The sequence below is a fragment of the Anomaloglossus baeobatrachus genome, chromosome 10 (genome assembly GCF_048569485.1).
Source record: "Anomaloglossus baeobatrachus isolate aAnoBae1 chromosome 10, aAnoBae1.hap1, whole genome shotgun sequence".
Classification (NCBI taxonomy): Eukaryota; Metazoa; Chordata; class Amphibia; order Anura; family Aromobatidae; genus Anomaloglossus; species Anomaloglossus baeobatrachus.
The window spans coordinates 213,975,455-213,993,291 of NC_134362.1; the positions used below are offsets into that span (position 1 = coordinate 213,975,455).

The 17,837-nt window shown below is 50.4% G+C and overlaps 1 protein-coding gene across 3 annotated transcripts in view; it reads left to right on the forward strand.

The window, feature by feature from the left end:
* Nucleotides 1–17,837, forward strand: part of LCAT (lecithin-cholesterol acyltransferase) — a 100,645-nt gene that overhangs the window by 34,761 nt on the left and 48,047 nt on the right. For 2 of the 3 annotated variants that reach the window (XM_075326279.1, XM_075326281.1), the window contains one exon: nucleotides 13,477–13,633. In XM_075326279.1, coding sequence (XP_075182394.1) covers nucleotides 13,477–13,633 — 157 coding nt within the window. The remainder of the gene's footprint in view (nucleotides 1–13,476; nucleotides 13,634–17,837) is intronic. The other variant, XM_075326280.1, reaches the window with a different exon arrangement.

Here is a 17,837-nt window from a genome sequence, read left to right on the forward strand (position 1 = left end):
TGCTCCATCTTCAGTGCTGCTCTGCTGCTTCTAGCATTCTGTCTGCTCAATCTTCAGTGCTGCTCTGCTGCTTCTAGCATTCTGTCTGCTCAATCTTCAGTGCTGCACTGCTGCTTTTTAATGTTCTGTGTGCTCCATCTTCAGTGCTGCTCTGCTGCTTCTAGCATTCTGTCTGCTCCATCTTCAGTGCTGCTCTGCTGCTTCTAGCTCTCTGCTCCATCTTCAGTGCTGCACTGCTGCTTCTAACATTGTCTGCTCCATCTTCAGTGCTGCTCTGCTGCTTCTAGCGTTGTCTGCTCCATCTTCAGTGCTGCTCTGCTGCTTCTAGCGTTCTGTCTGCTCCATCTTCAGTGTTGCACTGCTGCTTCTAGCGTTCTGTCTGCTCCATCTTCAGTGCTGCTCTGCTGCTTCTAGCGTTCTGTCTGCTCCATCTTCAGTGCTGCACTGCTGCTTCTAGCTCTCTGTCTGCTCCATCTTCAGTGCTGCACTGCTGCTTCTAGCATTCTGTCTGCTCCATCTTTAGTGCTGCTCTGCTGCTTCTAGCGTTCTGTCTGCTCCATCTTCAGTGCTGCTCTGCTGCTTCTAGCATTCTGTCTGCTCCATCTTCAGTGCTGCTCTGCTGCTTCTAGCTCTCTGTCTGCTCCATCTTCAGTACTGCACTGCTGCTTCTAACATTGTCTGCTCCATCTTCAGTGCTGCTCTGCTGCTTCTAGCGTTGTCTGCTCCATCTTCAGTGCTGCTCTGCTGCTTCTAGCGTTCTGTCTGCTCCATCTTCAGTGCTGCACTGCTGCTTCTAGCGTTCTGTCTGCTCCATCTTCAGTGCTGCTCTGCTGCTTCTAGCGTTCTGTCTGCTCCATCTTCAGTGCTGCTCTGCTGCTTCTAGCGTTCTGTCTTCTCCATCTTCAGTGCTGCACTGCTGCTTCTAGCGTTCTGTCTGCTCCATCTTCAGTGCTGCACTGCTGCTTCTAGCGTTCTGTCTGCTCCATCTTCAGTGCTGCTCTGCTGCTTCTAGCGTTCTGTCTGCTCCATCTTCAGTGCTGCTCTGCTGCTTCTAGCGTTTTGTCTACTCCATCTTCAGTGCTGCTCTGCTGCTTCTAGCGTTCTGTCTGCTCCATCTTCAGTGCTGCTCTGCTGCTTCTAGCGTTCTGTCTGCTCCATCTTCAGTGCTGCTCTGCTGCTTCTAGCGTTATGTCTGCTCCATCTTCTGTTCTGCACTGCTGCTTCTAGCATTCTCTGTTCTCCATCTTCAGTGCTGCTCTGCTGCTTTTAGCGTTCTGTCTGCTCCATCTTCAGTGCTGCTCTGCTGCTTCTAGCGTTCTGTCTGCTCCATCTTCAGTGCTACTCTGCTGCTTCTAGCGTTCTGTCTGCTCCATCTTCAGTGCTGCACTGCTGCTTTTTGTGTTCTGTCTGCTCCATCTTCAGTGCTGCTCTGCTGCTTCTAGCTCTCTGTCTGCTCCATCTTCAGTGCTAATCTGCTGCTTCTAGTGTTCTGTCTGCTCCATCTTCAGTGCTGCTCTGCTGCTTCTAGCATTCTGTCTGCTCCATCTTCAGTGCTGCTCTGCTGCTTCTAGCCTTCTGTCTGCTCCATCTTCAGTGCTGCTCTGCTGCTTTTAGCTCTCTGTCTGTTCCATCTTCAGTGCTGCTCTGCTGCTTCTAGCGTTCTGTCAGCTCCATCTTTAGTGCTGCTCTTCTGCTTCTAGCGTTCAGTCTTCTCCATCTTAACTGCTGCTCTGCTGCTTCTAGCTCTCTGTCTGCTCCATCTTCAGTGCCACTCTGCTGCTTCTAGCGTTCTGTCTGCTCCATCTTCAGTGCTGCACTGCTGCTTCTAGCGTTCTGTCTGCTCCATCTTTAGTGCTGCTCTGCTGCTTCTAGCTCTCTGTCTGCTCCATCTTCAGTACTGCACTGCTGCTTCTACCATTGTCTGCTCCATCTTCAGTGCTGCTCTGCTGCTTCTAGCGTTGTCTGCTCCATCTTCAGTGCTGCTCTGCTGCTTCTAGCGTTCTGTCTGCTCCATCTTCAGTGCTGCACTGCTGCTTCTAGCGTTCTGTCTGCTCCATCTTCAGTGCTGCTCTGCTGCTTCTAGCGTTCTGTCTGCTCCATCTTCAGTGCTGCTCTGCTGCTTCTAGCGTTATGTCTGCTCCATCTTCTGTTCTGCACTGCTGCTTCTAGCATTCTCTGTTCTCCATCTTCAGTGCTGCTCTGCTGCTTTTAGCGTTCTGTCTGCTCCATCTTCAGTGCTGCTCTGCTGCTTCTAGCGTTCTGTCTGCTCCATCTTCAGTGCTACTCTGCTGCTTCTAGCGTTCTGTCTTCTCCATCTTCAGTGCTGCACTGCTGCTTCTAGCGTTCTGTCTGCTCCATCTTCAGTGCTGCACTGCTGCTTCTAGCGTTCTGTCTGCTCCATCTTCAGTGCTGCTCTGCTGCTTCTAGCGTTCTGTCTGCTCCATCTTCAGTGCTGCTCTGCTGCTTCTAGCGTTTTGTCTACTCCATCTTCAGTGCTGCTCTGCTGCTTCTAGCGTTCTGTCTGCTCCATCTTCAGTGCTGCTCTGCTGCTTCTAGCGTTCTGTCTGCTCCATCTTCAGTGCTGCTCTGCTGCTTCTAGCGTTATGTCTGCTCCATCTTCTGTTCTGCACTGCTGCTTCTAGCATTCTCTGTTCTCCATCTTCAGTGCTGCTCTGCTGCTTTTAGCGTTCTGTCTGCTCCATCTTCAGTGCTGCTCTGCTGCTTCTAGCGTTCTGTCTGCTCCATCTTCAGTGCTACTCTGCTGCTTCTAGCGTTCTGTCTGCTCCATCTTCAGTGCTGCACTGCTGCTTTTTGTGTTCTGTCTGCTCCATCTTCAGTGCTGCTCTGCTGCTTCTAGCTCTCTGTCTGCTCCATCTTCAGTGCTAATCTGCTGCTTCTAGTGTTCTGTCTGCTCCATCTTCAGTGCCGCTCTGCTGCTTCTAGCGTTCTGTCTGCTTCTTCTTCAGTGCTGCTCTGCTGCTTCTGGCGTTCTGTCTGCTCCATCTTCAGTGCTGCTCTGCTGCTTTTAGCTCTCTGTCTGCTCCATCTTCAGTGCTGCACTGCTGCTTCTAGCGTTCTGTCTGCTCCATCTTCAGAGCTGCTCTGCTGCTTCTAGCATTCTGTCTGCTCCATCTTCAGTGCTGCTCTGCTGCTTCTAGTGTTCTGTCTGCTCCATCTTCAGTGCTGCTCTGCTGCTTCTTGTGTTCTGTCTGCTCCATCTTCAGTGCTGCTCTGCTGCTTCTAGCGTTCTGTCTGCTCCATCTTCAGTGCTGCTCTGCTGCTTCTAGCGTTCTCTCCTCTCCATCTTCAGAGCTGCGCTGCTGCTTCTAGCTCTCTGTCTGCTCCATCTTCAGTGCTGCTCTGCTGCTTATAACTCTGTCTGCTTCATCATCAGTGCTGCTCTGCTGCTTCTAGCTCTCTGTCTGCTCCATCTTCAGTGCTGCTCTGCTGCTTCTAGCTCTCTGTCTGCTCCATCTTCAGTGCTGCTCTGCTGCTTCTAGCGTTGTCTGCTCCATCTTCTGTGCTGCTCTGCTGCTTCTAGCTCTCTGTCTGCTCCATCTTCAGTGCTGCTCTGCTGCTTCTAGCTCTCTGTCTGTTCCATCTTCAGTGCTGCTCTGCTGCTTCTAGCATTCTGTCTGCTCAATCTTCAGTGCTGCTCTGCTGCTTCTAGCATTCTGTCTGCTCAATCTTCAGTGCTGCACTGCTGCTTTTTAATGTTCTGTGTGCTCCATCTTCAGTGCTGCTCTGCTGCTTCTAGCATTCTGTCTGCTCCATCTTCAGTGCTGCTCTGCTGCTTTTAGCTCTCTGTCTGTTCCATCTTCAGTGCTGCTCTGCTGCTTCTAGCGTTCTGTCAGCTCCATCTTTAGTGCTGCTCTTCTGCTTCTAGCGTTCAGTCTTCTCCATCTTAACTGCTGCTCTGCTGCTTCTAGCTCTCTGTCTGCTCCATCTTCAGTGCTACTCTGCTGCCTCTAGCGTTCTGTCTGCTCCATCTTCAGTGCCACTCTGCTGCTTCTAGCGTTCTGTCTGCTCCATCTTCAGAGCTGCTCTGCTGCTTCTAGCGTTCTGTCTGCTCCATCTTCAGTGCTGCTCTGCTGCTTCTAGCGTTCTGTCTGCTCCATCTTCAGTGCTGCTCTGCTGCTTCTAGTGTTCTGTCTGCTCCATCTTCAGTGCTGCTCTGCTGCTTCTAGCGTTCTGTCTGCTCCATCTTCAGTGCTGCTCTGCTGCTTCTAGCATTCTCTCCTCTCCATCTTCAGAGCTGCGCTGCTGCTTCTAGCTCTCTGTCTGCTCCATCTTCAGTGCTGCTCTGCTGCTTATAACTCTGTCTGCTTCATCTTCAGTGCTGCTCTGCTGCTTCTAGCTCTCTGTCTGCTCCATCTTCAGTGCTGCTCTGCTGCTTCTAGCGTTCTGTCTGCTCCATCTTCTGTGCTGCTCTGCTGCTTCTAGCCTTCTGTCTGCTCCATCTTCAGTGCTGCTCTGCTGCTTCTAGCTCTCTGTCTGCTCCATCTTCAGTGCTGCTCTGCTGCTTCTAGCATTCTGTCTGCTCAATCTTCAGTGCTGCTCTGCTGCTTCTAGCATTCTGTCTGCTCAATCTTCAGTGCTGCACTGCTGCTTTTTAATGTTCTGTGTGCTCCATCTTCAGTGCTGCTCTGCTGCTTCTAGCATTCTGTCTGCTCCATCTTCAGTGCTGCTCTGCTGCTTCTAGCTCTCTGCTCCATCTTCAGTGCTGCACTGCTGCTTCTAACATTGTCTGCTCCATCTTCAGTGCTGCTCTGCTGCTTCTAGCGTTGTCTGCTCCATCTTCAGTGCTGCTCTGCTGCTTCTAGCGTTCTGTCTGCTCCATCTTCAGTGTTGCACTGCTGCTTCTAGCGTTCTGTCTGCTCCATCTTCAGTGCTGCTCTGCTGCTTCTAGCGTTCTGTCTGCTCCATCTTCAGTGCTGCACTGCTGCTTCTAGCTCTCTGTCTGCTCCATCTTCAGTGCTGCACTGCTGCTTCTAGCATTCTGTCTGCTCCATCTTTAGTGCTGCTCTGCTGCTTCTAGCGTTCTGTCTGCTCCATCTTCAGTGCTGCTCTGCTGCTTCTAGCATTCTGTCTGCTCCATCTTCAGTGCTGCTCTGCTGCTTCTAGCTCTCTGTCTGCTCCATCTTCAGTACTGCACTGCTGCTTCTAACATTGTCTGCTCCATCTTCAGTGCTGCTCTGCTGCTTCTAGCGTTGTCTGCTCCATCTTCAGTGCTGCTCTGCTGCTTCTAGCGTTCTGTCTGCTCCATCTTCAGTGCTGCACTGCTGCTTCTAGCGTTCTGTCTGCTCCATCTTCAGTGCTGCTCTGCTGCTTCTAGCGTTCTGTCTGCTCCATCTTCAGTGCTGCTCTGCTGCTTCTAGCGTTATGTCTGCTCCATCTTCTGTTCTGCACTGCTGCTTCTAGCATTCTCTGTTCTCCATCTTCAGTGCTGCTCTGCTGCTTTTAGCGTTCTGTCTGCTCCATCTTCAGTGCTGCTCTGCTGCTTCTAGCGTTCTGTCTGCTCCATCTTCAGTGCTACTCTGCTGCTTCTAGCGTTCTGTCTGCTCCATCTTCAGTGCTGCACTGCTGCTTCTAGCGTTCTGTCTGCTCCATCTTCAGTGCTGCACTGCTGCTTCTAGCGTTCTGTCTGCTCCATCTTCAGTGCTGCTCTGCTGCTTCTAGCGTTCTGTCTGCTCCATCTTCAGTGCTGCTCTGCTGCTTCTAGCGTTCTGTCTGCTCCATCTTCAGTGCTGCTCTGCTGCTTCTAGCGTTCTGTCTGCTCCATCTTCAGTGCTGCTCTGCTGCTTCTAGCGTTCTGTCTGCTCCATCTTCAGTGCTGCTCTGCTGCTTCTTGCGTTATGTCTGCTCCATCTTCTGTTCTGCACTGCTGCTTCTAGCATTCTCTGTTCTCCATCTTCAGTGCTGCTCTGCTGCTTTTAGCGTTCTGTCTGCTCCATCTTCAGTGCTGCTCTGCTGCTTCTAGCTTTCTGTCTGCTCCATCTTCAGTGCTACTCTGCTGCTTCTAGCGTTCTGTCTGCTCCATCTTCAGTGCTGCTCTGCTGCTTCTAGCTCTCTGTCTGCTCCATCTTCAGTGCTAATCTGCTGCTTCTAGTGTTCTGTCTGCTCCATCTTCAGTGCCGCTCTGCTGCTTCTAGCGTTCTGTCTGCTTCTTCTTCAGTGCTGCTCTGCTGCTTCTGGCGTTCTGTCTGCTCCATCTTCAGTGCTGCTCTGCTGCTTTTAGCTCTCTGTCTGTTCCATCTTCAGTGCTGCTCTGCTGCTTCTAGCGTTCTGTCAGCTCCATCTTTAGTGCTGCTCTTCTGCTTCTAGCGTTCAGTCTTCTCCATCTTAACTGCTGCTCTGCTGCTTCTAGCTCTCTGTCTGCTCCATCTTCAGTGCTACTCTCCTGCTTCTAGCGTTCTGTCTGCTCCATCTTCAGTGCCACTCTGCTGCTTCTAGCGTTCTGTCTGCTCCATCTTCAGTGCTGCACTGCTGCTTCTAGCGTTCTGTCTGCTCCATCTTCAGAGCTGCTCTGCTGCTTCTAGCATTCTGTCTGCTCCATCTTCAGTGCTGCTCTGCTGCTTCTAGTGTTCTGTCTGCTCCATCTTCAGTGCTGCTCTGCTGCTTCTAGTGTTCTGTCTGCTCCATCTTCAGTGCTGCTCTGCTGCTTCTAGCGTTCTGTCTGCTCCATCTTCAGTGCTGCTCTGCTGCTTCTAGCGTTCTCTCCTCTCCATCTTCAGAGCTGCGCTGCTGCTTCTAGCTCTCTGTCTGCTCCATCTTCAGTGCTGCTCTGCTGCTTATAACTCTGTCTGCTTCATCATCAGTGCTGCTCTGCTGCTTCTAGCTCTCTGTCTGCTCCATCTTCAGTGCTGCTCTGCTGCTTCTAGCTCTCTGTCTGCTCCATCTTCAGTGCTGCTCTGCTGCTTCTATCGTTGTCTGCTCCATCTTCTGTGCTGCTCTGCTGCTTCTAGCTCTCTGTCTGCTCCATCTTCAGTGCTGCTCTGCTGCTTCTAGCTCTCTGTCTGTTCCATCTTCAGTGCTGCTCTGCTGCTTCTAGCATTCTGTCTGCTCAATCTTCAGTGCTGCTCTGCTGCTTCTAGCATTCTGTCTGCTCAATCTTCAGTGCTGCACTGCTGCTTTTTAATGTTCTGTGTGCTCCATCTTCAGTGCTGCTCTGCTGCTTCTAGCATTCTGTCTGCTCCATCTTCAGTGCTGCTCTGCTGCTTCTAGCCTTCTGTCTGCTCCATCTTCAGTGCTGCTCTGCTGCTTCTAGCTCTCTGCTCCATCTTCAGTGCTGCACTGCTGCTTCTAACATTGTCTGCTCCATCTTCAGTGCTGCTCTGCTGCTTCTAGCGTTGTCTGCTCCATCTTCAGTGCTGCTCTGCTGCTTCTAGCGTTCTGTCTGCTCCATCTTCAGTGCTGCACTGCTGCTTCTAGCGTTCTGTCTGCTCCATCTTCAGTGCTGCTCTGCTGCTTCTAGCATTCTGTCTGCTCCATCTTCAGTGCTACTCTGCTGCTTCTAGCGTTCTGTCTGCTCCATCTTCAGTGCTGCACTGCTGCTTCTAGCGTTCTGTCTGCTCCATCTTCAGTGCTGCACTGCTGCTTCTAGCGTTCTGTCTGCTCCATCTTCAGTGCTGCACTGTTGCTTCTAGCTTTCTGTCTGCTCCATCTTCAGTGCTGCTCTGCTGCTTCTAGCGTTCTGTCTGCTCCATCTTCAGTGCTGCACTGCTGCTTCTAGCGTTCTGTCTGCTCCATCTTCAGTGCTGCTCTGCTGCTTCTAGCGTTCTGTCTGCTCCATCTTCAGTGCTGCTCTGCTGCTTCTAGCTCTCTGTCTGCTCCATCTTCAGGGCTGCTCTGCTGCTTCTAGCGTTCTGTCTGCTCCATCTTCAGTGCTGCACTGCTGCTTCTAGCGTTCTGTCTGCTCCATCTTCAGTGCTGCTCTGCTGCTTCTGGCATTCTGTCTGCTCCATCTTCAGTGCTGCTCTGCTGCTTCTAGCGTTCTGTCTGCTCCATCTTTAGTGCTGCTCTTCTGCTTCTAGCGTTCTGTCTGCTCGATCTTCAGTGCTGCTCTGCTGCTTCTAGCTCTCTGTCTGCTCCATCTTCAGTGCTAATCTGCTGCTTCTAGTGTTCTGTCTGCTCCATCTTCAGTGCCGCTCTGCTGCTTCTGGCGTTCTGTCTGCTCCATCTTCAGTGCAGCTCTGCTGCTTTTAGCTCTCTGTCTGTTCCATCTTCAGTGCTGCTCTGCTGCTTCTAGCGTTCTGTCTGCTCCATCTTTAGTGCTGCTCTTCTGCTTCTAGCGTTCAGTCTTCTCCATCTTCACTGCTGCTCTGCTGCTTCTAGCTCTCTGTCTGCTCCATCTTCAGTGCTACTCTGCTGCTTCTAGCGTTCTGTCTGCTCCATCTTCAGTGCTGCTCTGCTGCTTCTAGCGTTCTGTCTGCTCCATCTTCAGTGCTGCTCTGCTGCTTCTAGCTCTCTGTCTGCTCCATCTTCAGTGCTGCTCTGCTGCTTCTAGCGTTCTGTCTGCTCCATCTTCAGTGCTGCACTGCTGCTTCTAGCTCCCTGTCTGCTCCATCTTCAGTGCTGCACTGCTGCTACTAGTGCTGTCTGCTCCATCTTCAGTGCTGCTCTGCTGCTTCTAGCTCCCTGTCTGCTCCATCTTCAGTGCTGCACTGCTGCTTCTAGAGCTCTGTCTGCTCCATCTTCAGTGCTGCTCTGCTGCTTCTAGCGTTCTGTCTGCTCCATCTTCAGTGCTGCTCTGCTGCTTCTAGCTCTCTGTCTGCTCCATCTTCAGTGCTAATCTGCTGCTTCTAGCGTTCTGTCTGCTCCATCTTCAGTGCCACTCTGCTGCTTCTAGCGTTCTGTCTGCTCCATCTTCAGTGCTGCACTGCTGCTTCTAGCGTTCTCTCCTCTCCATCTTCACAGCTGCGCTGATGCTTCTAGCTCTCTGTCTGCTCCATCTTCAGTGCTGCTCTGCTGCTTATAACTCTCTGTCTGCTTCATCTTCAGTGCTGCTCTGCTGCTTCTAGCGTTCTGTCTGCTCCATCTTCAGTGCTGCTCTGTTGCTTCTAGCATTCTGTCTTCTCCATCTTCAGAGCTGCTCTGCTGCTTCTAGCTCTCTGTCTGCTCCATCTTCAGTGCTGCTCTGCTGCTTCTAGCTCTCTGTCTGCTCCATCTTCAGTGCTGCTCTGCTGCTTCTAGCGTTGTCTGCTCCATCTTCTGTGCTGCTCTGCTGCTTCTAGCTCTCTGTCTGCTCCATCTTCAGTGCTGCTCTGCTGCTTCTAGCTCTCTGTCTGCTCCATCTTCAGTGCTGCTCTGCTGCTGCTAGCATTCTGTCTGCTCAATCTTCAGTGCTGCTCTGCTGCTTCTAGCATTCTGTCTGCTCAATCTTCAGTGCTGCACTGCTGCTTTTTAATGTTCTGTGTGCTCCATCTTCAGTGCTGCTCTGCTGCTTCTAGCATTCTGTCTGCTCCATCTTCAGTGCTGCTCTGCTGCTTCTAGCCTTCTGTCTGCTCCATTTTCAGTGCTGCTCTGCTGCTTCTAGCTCTCTGTCTGCTCCATCTTCAGTACTGCACTGCTGCTTCTAACATTGTCTGCTCCATCTTCAGTGCTGCTCTGCTGCTTCTAGCGTTGTCTGCTCCATCTTCAGTGCTGCTCTGCTGCTTCTAGCGTTCTGTCTGCTCCATCTTCAGTGCTGCACTGCTGCTTCTAGCGTTCGGTCTGCTCCGTCTTCAGTGCTGCTCTGCTGCTTCTAGCGTTCTGTCTGCTCCATCTTCAGTGCTGCTCTGCTGCTTCTAGCATTATGTCTGCTCCATCTTCTGTTCTGCACTGCTGCTTCTAGCATTCTCTGTTCTCCATCTTCAGTGCTGCTCTGCTGCTTTTAGCGTTCTGTCTGCTCCATCTTCAGTGCTGCTCTGCTGCTTCTAGCGTTCTGTCTGCTCCATCTTCAGTGCTGCACTGCTGCTTCTAGTGCTCTGTCTGCTCCATCTTGAGTGCTGCTCTGCTGCTTCTAGCGTTCTGTCTGCTCCATCTTCAGTGCTGCACTGCTGCTTTTTGTGTTCTGTCTGCTCCATCTTCAGTGCTGCTCTGCTGCTTCTAGCTCTCTGTCTGCTCCATCTTCAGTGCTAATCTGCTGCTTCTAGTGTTGTCTGCTCCATCTTCAGTGCCGCTCTGCTGCTTCTAGCGTTCTGTCTGCTTCATCTTCAGTGCTGCTCTGCTGCTTCTGGCGTTCTGTCTGCTCCATCTTCATTGCTGCTCTGCTGCTTTTAGCTCTCTGTCTGTTCCATCTTCAGTGCTGCTCTGCTGCTTCTAGCGTTCTGTCAGCTCCATCTTTCGTGCTGCTCTTCTGCTTCTAGCGTTCAGTCTTCTCCATCTTAACTGCTGCTCTGCTGCTTCTAGCTCTCTGTCTGCTCCATCTTCAGTGCTACTCTGCTGCTTCTAGCGTTCTGTCTGCTCCATCTTCAGTGCCGCACTGCTGCTTCTAGCGTTCTGTCTGCTCCATCTTCAGTGCTGCACTGCTGCTTCTAGCGTTCTGTCTGCTCCATCTTCAGAGCTGCTCTGCTGCTTCTAGCATTCTGTCTTCTCCATCTTCAGTGCTGCTCTGCTGCTTCTAGCGTTCTGTCTGCTCCATCTTCAGTGCTGCTCTGCTGCTTCTAGTGTTCTGTCTGCTCCATCTTCAGTGCTGCTCTGCTGCTTCTAGCGTTCTGTCTGCTCCATCTTCAGAGCTGCTCTGCTGCTTCTAGCATTCTGTCTGCTCCATCTTCAGTGCTGCTCTGCTGCTTCTAGCGTTCTGTCTGCTCCATCTTCAGTGCTGCTCTGCTGCTTCTAGTGTTCTGTCTGCTCCATCTTCAGTGCTGCTCTGCTGCTTCTGGCGTTCTGTCTGCTCCATCTTCATTGCTGCTCTGCTGCTTTTAGCTCTCTGTCTGTTCCATCTTCAGTGCTGCTCTGCTGCTTCTAGCGTTCTGTCAGCTCCATCTTTAGTGCTGCTCTTCTGCTTCTAGCGTTCAGTCTTCTCCATCTTAACTGCTGCTCTGCTGCTTCTAGCTCTCTGTCTGCTCCATCTTCAGTGCTACTCTGCTGCTTCTAGCGTTCTGTCTGCTCCATCTTCAGTGCCGCACTGCTGCTTCTAGCGTTCTGTCTGCTCCATCTTCAGTGCTGCACTGTTGCTTCTAGTGTTCTGTCTGCTCCATCTTCAGTGCTGCTCTGCTGCTTCTAGCGTTCTGTCTGCTCCATCTTCAGTGCTGCTCTGCTGCTTCTAGCGTTCTCTCCTCTCCATCTTCAGAGCTGTGCTGCTGCTTCTAGCTCTCTGTCTGCTCCATCTTCAGTGCTGCTCTGCTGCTTATAACTCTGTCTGCTTCATCTTCAGTGCTGCTCTGCTGCTTCTAGCTCTCTGTCTGCTCCATCTTCAGTGCTGCTCTGCTGCTTCTAGCTCTCTGTCTGCTCCATCTTCAGTGCTGCTCTGCTGCTTCAAGCGTTGTCTGCTCCATCTTCTGTGCTGCTCTGCTGCTTCTAGCTCTCTGTCTGCTCCATCTTCAGTGCTGCTCTGCTGCTTCTAGCTCTCTGTCTGCTCCATCTTCAGTGCTGCTCTGCTGCTTCTAGCATTCTATCTGCTCAATCTTCAGTGCTGCTCTGCTGCTTCTAGCATTCTGTCTGCTCAATCTTCAGTGCTGCACTGCTGCTTTTTAATGTTCTGTGTGCTCCATCTTCAGTGCTGCTCTGCTGCTTCTAGCATTCTGTCTGCTCCATCTTCAGTGCTGCTCTGCTGCTTCTAGCCTTCTGTCTGCTCCATCTTCAGTGCTGCTCTGCTGCTTCTAGCTCTCTGCTCCATCTTCAGTGCTGCTCTGCTGCTTCTAGCGTTGTCTGCTCCATCTTCAGTGCTGCTCTGCTGCTTCTAGCGTTCTGTCTGCTGCATCTTCAGTGCTGCACTGCTGCTTCTAGCGTTCTGTCTGCTCCATCTTCAGTGCTGCTCTGCTGCTTCTAGCGTTCTGTCTGCTCCATCTTCAGTGCTGCACTGCTGCTTCTAGCTCTCTGTCTGCTCCATCTTCAGTGCTGCACTGCTGCATCTAGCGTTCTGTCTGCTCCATCTTCAGTGCTGCTCTGCTGCTTCTAGCATTATGTCTGCTCCATCTTCTGTTCTGCACTGCTGCTTCTAGCATTCTCTGTTCTCCATCTTCAGTGCTGCTCTGCTGCTTCTAGTGCTCTGTCTGCTCCATCTTCAGTGCTGCTCTGCTGCTTCTAGCGTTCTGTCTGCTCCATCTTTAGTGCTACTCTGCTGCTTCTAGCGTTCTGTCTGCTCCATCTTCAGTGCTGCACTGCTGCTTCTAGTGCTCTGTCTGCTCCATCTTCAGTGCTGCTCTGCTGCTTCTAGCTCCCTGTCTGCTCCATCTTCAGTGCTGCACTGCTGCTTCTATTGCTCTGTCTGCTCCATCTTCAGTGCTGCTCTGCTGCTTCTAGCGTTCTGTCTGCTCCATCTTCAGTGCTGCTCTGCTGCTTCTAGCTCTCTGTCTGCTCCATCTTCAGTGCTGCACTGCTGCTTCTAGTGCTCTGTCTGCTCCATCTTCAGTGCTGCTCTGCTGCTTCTAGCGTTCTGTCTGCTCCATCTTCAGTGCTGCACTGCTGCTTTTTGTGTTCTGTCTGCTCCATCTTCAGTGCTGCTCTGCTGCTTCTAGCGTTCTGTCTGCTCCATCTTCAGTGCTGCTCTGCTGCTTCTAGCGCTCTGTCTGCTCCATCTTCAGTGCTGCTCTGCTGCTTCTAGCTCTCTGTCTGCTCCATCTTCAGTGCTGCTCTGCTGCTTCTAGCGTTCTGTCTGCTCCATCTTCAGTGCTGCTCTGCTGCTTTTAGCTCTCTGTCTGCTCCATCTTCAGTGCTGCTCTGCTGCTTCTAGCGTTCTGTCTGCTCCATCTTCAGTGCTACTCTGCTGCTTCTAGCTTTCTGTCTGCTCCATCTTCTGTGCTGCTCTGCTGCTTCTAGCTCTCTATCTGCTTCATCTTCAGTGCTGCTCTGCTGCTTCTAGCTTTCTGTCTGCTCCATCTTCAGTGCTGCTCTGCTGCTTCTAGTGCTCTGTCTGCTCCATCTTCAGTGCTGCTCTGCTGCTTCTAGCTCTCTGTCTGCTCCATCTTCAGTGCTGCTCTGCTGCTTCTAGCGTTTTGTCTGCTCCATCTTCAGTGCTGCTCTGCTGGTTCTAGCTCTCTGTCTGCTCCATCTTCAGAGCTGCTCTGCTGCTTTTAGCTCTCTGTCTGCTCCATCTTCAGTGTTGCACTCCTATTTGTAGAATTTCTTGCATTGTTTTCATCTGTGACACAGTTCAATATCAACTTCATGATTACATTTAGTAGTTTGATATATCATGAATAGCACATTTTATTTTGAAAGTTACTGAAGCTTTTTTCAAGATATAAAGCAAAGTCTAGAGATGTTTCTTTCACTGTTCTGCTTTCTATGAGTGCCCGTTATTCTCATCTGTCCTTATTCTTATGATGGTTTTAGTACCTGGATGCTTTGGAAATCAGCTGGAAGCTAAAGTAAGGAAGGATGAGGTTGTGAACTGGATGTGCTACCGTAGGTCTGATGATTACTTCACCATCTGGCTCAATCTCAACATTTTCCTTCCCTTAGGAATAGACTGCTGGATCGATAACATCAGGTAATTTGCACATTTATTACTTATCCGCTTCCCTAGAGGCTTGAATATTCTGCATCTCTGACTTCACAATGTAATCCTTCCACCTGACACAAGAAGTCAAATATAGCGTACAGAGCAGTAGCCATGGATCGGTGGAAGGCTGAAACCCTGGCCGACAAAGGGGAAACTCTCCCGAGCACAATATGGAATCTCTTCTGTGCACCACGGGGAAACTCTCTCGAGCACAATGGGGAAACTCTCCCGAGCACAATGGGAAAACTCCCGAAAGCAACGGGAAAACTGTCCCAGCAACAATGGGGAAACTCTCCCGAGTACAATGGGGAAACTCTCCCGAAAGCAACAGGAAAACTGTCTCAGCAACAATAGGGAAACTCTCCTGAGCACAATGGGGAAACTCTCCCGAAAGCAACGGGAAAACTGTCTCAGCAACAATGGGGAAACTCTCCCGAGCATAATGGGGAAACTCTCCCAAAAGCAACGAGAAAACTCTCCCGAAAGCAACGGGAAAACTGTCCCAGCAACAATGGTGAAACTCTCCCGAGCACAATGGGGAAACTCTCCCGAAAGCAATTGGAAAACTCTCCCGAAAGCAACGAGAAAACTGTCCCAGCAACAATGGGGAATTTCTCCCGAGCACAATGGGGAAACTCTCCCGAAAGCAACGGGAAAACTGTCTCAGCAACAATAGGGAAACTCTCCCGAGCACAATGGGGAAACTCTCCCGAAAGCAACGGGAAAACTGTCCCAGCATCAATGGGGAAACTCTCCCGAGCATAATGGGGAAACTCTCCGGAAAGCAACGGGAAAACTGTCTCAGCAACAATGGGGAAACTCTCCCGAGCATAATGGGGAAACTCTCCCAAAAGCAACGGGAAAACACTCCCGAAAGCAACGGGAAAACTGTCCCAGCAACAATGGTGAAACTCTCCCGAGCACAATGGGGAAACTCTCCCGAAAGCAATGGGAAAACTCTCCCGAAAGCAACGAGAAAACTGTCCCAGCAACAATGGGGAAACTCTCCCGAGCACAATGGGTAAACTCTCCCGAAAGCAACGGGAAAACTGTCTCAGCAACAATAGGGAAATTCTCCCGAGCACAATGGGGAAACTCTCCAGAAAGCAACGGGAAAACTGTCCCAGCAACAATGGGGAAACTCTCCCGAAAGCAACGGGAAAACTCTCCCGAAAGCAACGGGAAAACTGTCCCAGCAACAATGGGGAAACTCTCCCGAGCACAATGGGGAAACTCTCCCGAAAGCAACAGGAAAACTCTCCCGAAAGCAACAGGAAAATTGTCCCAGCAACAATGGGGAAACTCTCCCGAGCACAATGGGGAAACTCTCCTGAAAGCAACGAAAAAACTCTCCCGAAAGCAACAGGAAAACTCTCCCGAAAGCAACGGGAAAACTGTCCCAACAACAATGGGGAAACTCTCCCGAGCTTAATGGGGAAACTCTCCCGAAAGCAACGGGAAAACTCTCCCGAAAGCAACGGGAAAACTCTCCTGAAAGCAACGGGAGAACTGTCCCAGCAACAACGGGGAAACTATCCTGAGCACAATGGGGAAACTGTCCCAGGCATAATGGAGAAACTCTCTTGAACTTAATGGGGAAAATCTCTTGAAAATAACGGGGAAACTCTCCCGAGCACAACTGGGAAAATTTCTTGTTCACAATGGGGAAACTCAGGCAAATGGGGAAACTCTCCTCAACACAACATGAAAAGTCTCCCAAGGACAACAGGGATACTCTCTCTCGAGCACAATGGGCAAACTCTCCCTTGCACTATGGGGAAACTACCTTGCATAACAGGGAAACTCTCCTGAGCACAATGGATAACCTCTTCTGAGCAAAACGGGTAAACTATCCCGAGCAGAAAAGGGAAACTCTCCCGAGCACAATGGGGAAACTCACTTGTGCACAATAGGGAAACTAAATGGGTAAGCTCTCCAAAACACATTGGGTAAGCTCTCCAAAACACAATGGGTAAGCTCTCCAAAACACAATGAGTAAGCTCTCCAAAACACAATGGGTAAACTCTCCAAAACAAAATGGGTAAGCTCTCCAAAACACAATGGGCAAGCTCTCCAAAACACAATGGGTAAGCTCTCCAAAACACAATGGGTAAGCTCTCCAAAACACAATGGGTAAGCTCTCCAAAACACAATGGGTAAGCTCTCCAAAACACAATGGGTAATCTCTCCAAAATGCAATGGGTAAGCTCTCTAGAGTACAACAGGGAAACTCTTCCTAACACAACAGGGAAACTCTTCAGAGCACAATGGAGAAACTCTACAGGGCACAATGGGTAAGCTCTCCAGAACACAAATGGGAAACTTTCTAGAGCACAACAGAGAAACTTTCCAGAGCACAACGGGGGAAACTCTTCAGAGCACACCAGGAAACTCTTCAGAGCACAACGAGGAAACTTAACTCTCCGGAGCAAAATGGGAACACTCTTTCGAGCACAATGGTGAAACTTTCCAGAGAACAGTGAGGAATCTCTTGCGAGCACAATGGGGAAACTTTACCACAAAAATGGGTAAGCTCTCCAGATTACAATGGCTAAACTCTGCAGAGCACAATGGGGAAACTCCTCCTAACACAATGGGAAAACTCTCCAGAGCACAACAGGGAAACTTTTCCTAATGCAACGGGGGAACTCTCCAGAGCACAACGGGGAAACTGTTCCTAACACAATGGAGAAACTCTTCGGAGCACAACGGGAAAACTGTTGCAAGCACAATGGTGAAACTTTCCAGAGGACAATGAGGAAACTCTTGCGAGCACAATGGGGAAACTTTACCCACAAAAATGGGTAAGCTCTCCAGATTACAACGGGGAAACTCTGCAGAGCACAATGGGGAAACTGTTGTGAATGTCAGTTATGCTTTGGCTGCTGGGAGGCTCCCTCTTGTGGCCAGGAATGGTTTGGACATAGACCAGGTGTGTTAAGCAATGGGCGTTTCCATTGCTAACTCTCTGCTTATTTAAATCCTGGTCTGATAGCAGGCTATGCCGGATGTCAGTTGTTCTTTGTTCACCAGCCTGCTTCATTCTGCTCCACACCACATCTACCCCAGACAAGTGCTTTGCTCTTTATTTGTTGTTTGGTTCTTTCACTCTTATCTGAGTTTGTCATTTGCTGTGGTTGTTTTCAGTTTATTGGCATGCAGGGATCTTCACTCTCAGTTGTTTAGCTGGGAAACTCCCTGCAGTTATGTTTGGAGTATAGCTCCTATAAGTCCATGTGTTTGTGGCTTTTTTGAATTTGTAATGATTCTTGTTTTCCGTTCATTGGTATGACAAGAGCGCCTGGTATAGGACGGAGTGCAGATCGCGCGATCTGAGGGCCTTTTTGTACTATCAGGAATTTGGAATTTTGCAGGGTTTTTCTCTGGCCACCATCAGCCCTTTTCCAGTCCTTTCCTATTTTAGTCAGTGGGGGCCTCACCTTTTGCTAATCCTATCATCTATATGTGTATTGTGTTTTCCTATATCACCGCAGTCTTTGAATGTGGGGGGCTTGCTATTCTTATCTATTTTCTGAGGCAGAGAGTTATTCATCTTTCCTTCCTTTAGGATAGCTAGCTTCTCCGGCTGGGTTCGCGGTGCACAGGATGTTAGTTCACCCCTCGGCTACTTCTAGTTGTGATGGTTAGTAAGGGGATTGCGGCCAGATTAGTTGCCAATGCTCTTGTCACCTTTTACCAATGATTTATGGTGGTCTTCCATGGTTCCGGATCATAACAGGAAACTCTTCCTAACACAATGGGAAAACTCTCCAGAGCACAACAGGGAAAATTTCCTAACACAACGGGGGAACTCTCTAGAGCACAACAGGGAAACTGTTCCTAACACAATGTAGAAACTCTCCGGAGCACAACGGGAAAACTGTTGCAAGCACAATGGTGAAACTTTCCAGAGGACAATGAGGAAACTCTTGCGAGCACAATGGGGAAACTCTCCAGAGCACAATGGGGAAACTTTCCAGAGCACAATGAGGATATTCTCCAGAGCACAATAGGGAAACTCTCCAGAGCACAATGGGGAAACTCTCCAGAGCACAATGGGGAAACTCGCCAGAGCACAATGGGGAAACTCTCCAGAGCACAATGGGGAAACTCTCCAGAGCACAATGGGGAAACTCTCCAGAGCACAATAGGGAAACTCTCCAGAGCACAATGAGGAAATTCTCCAGAGCAC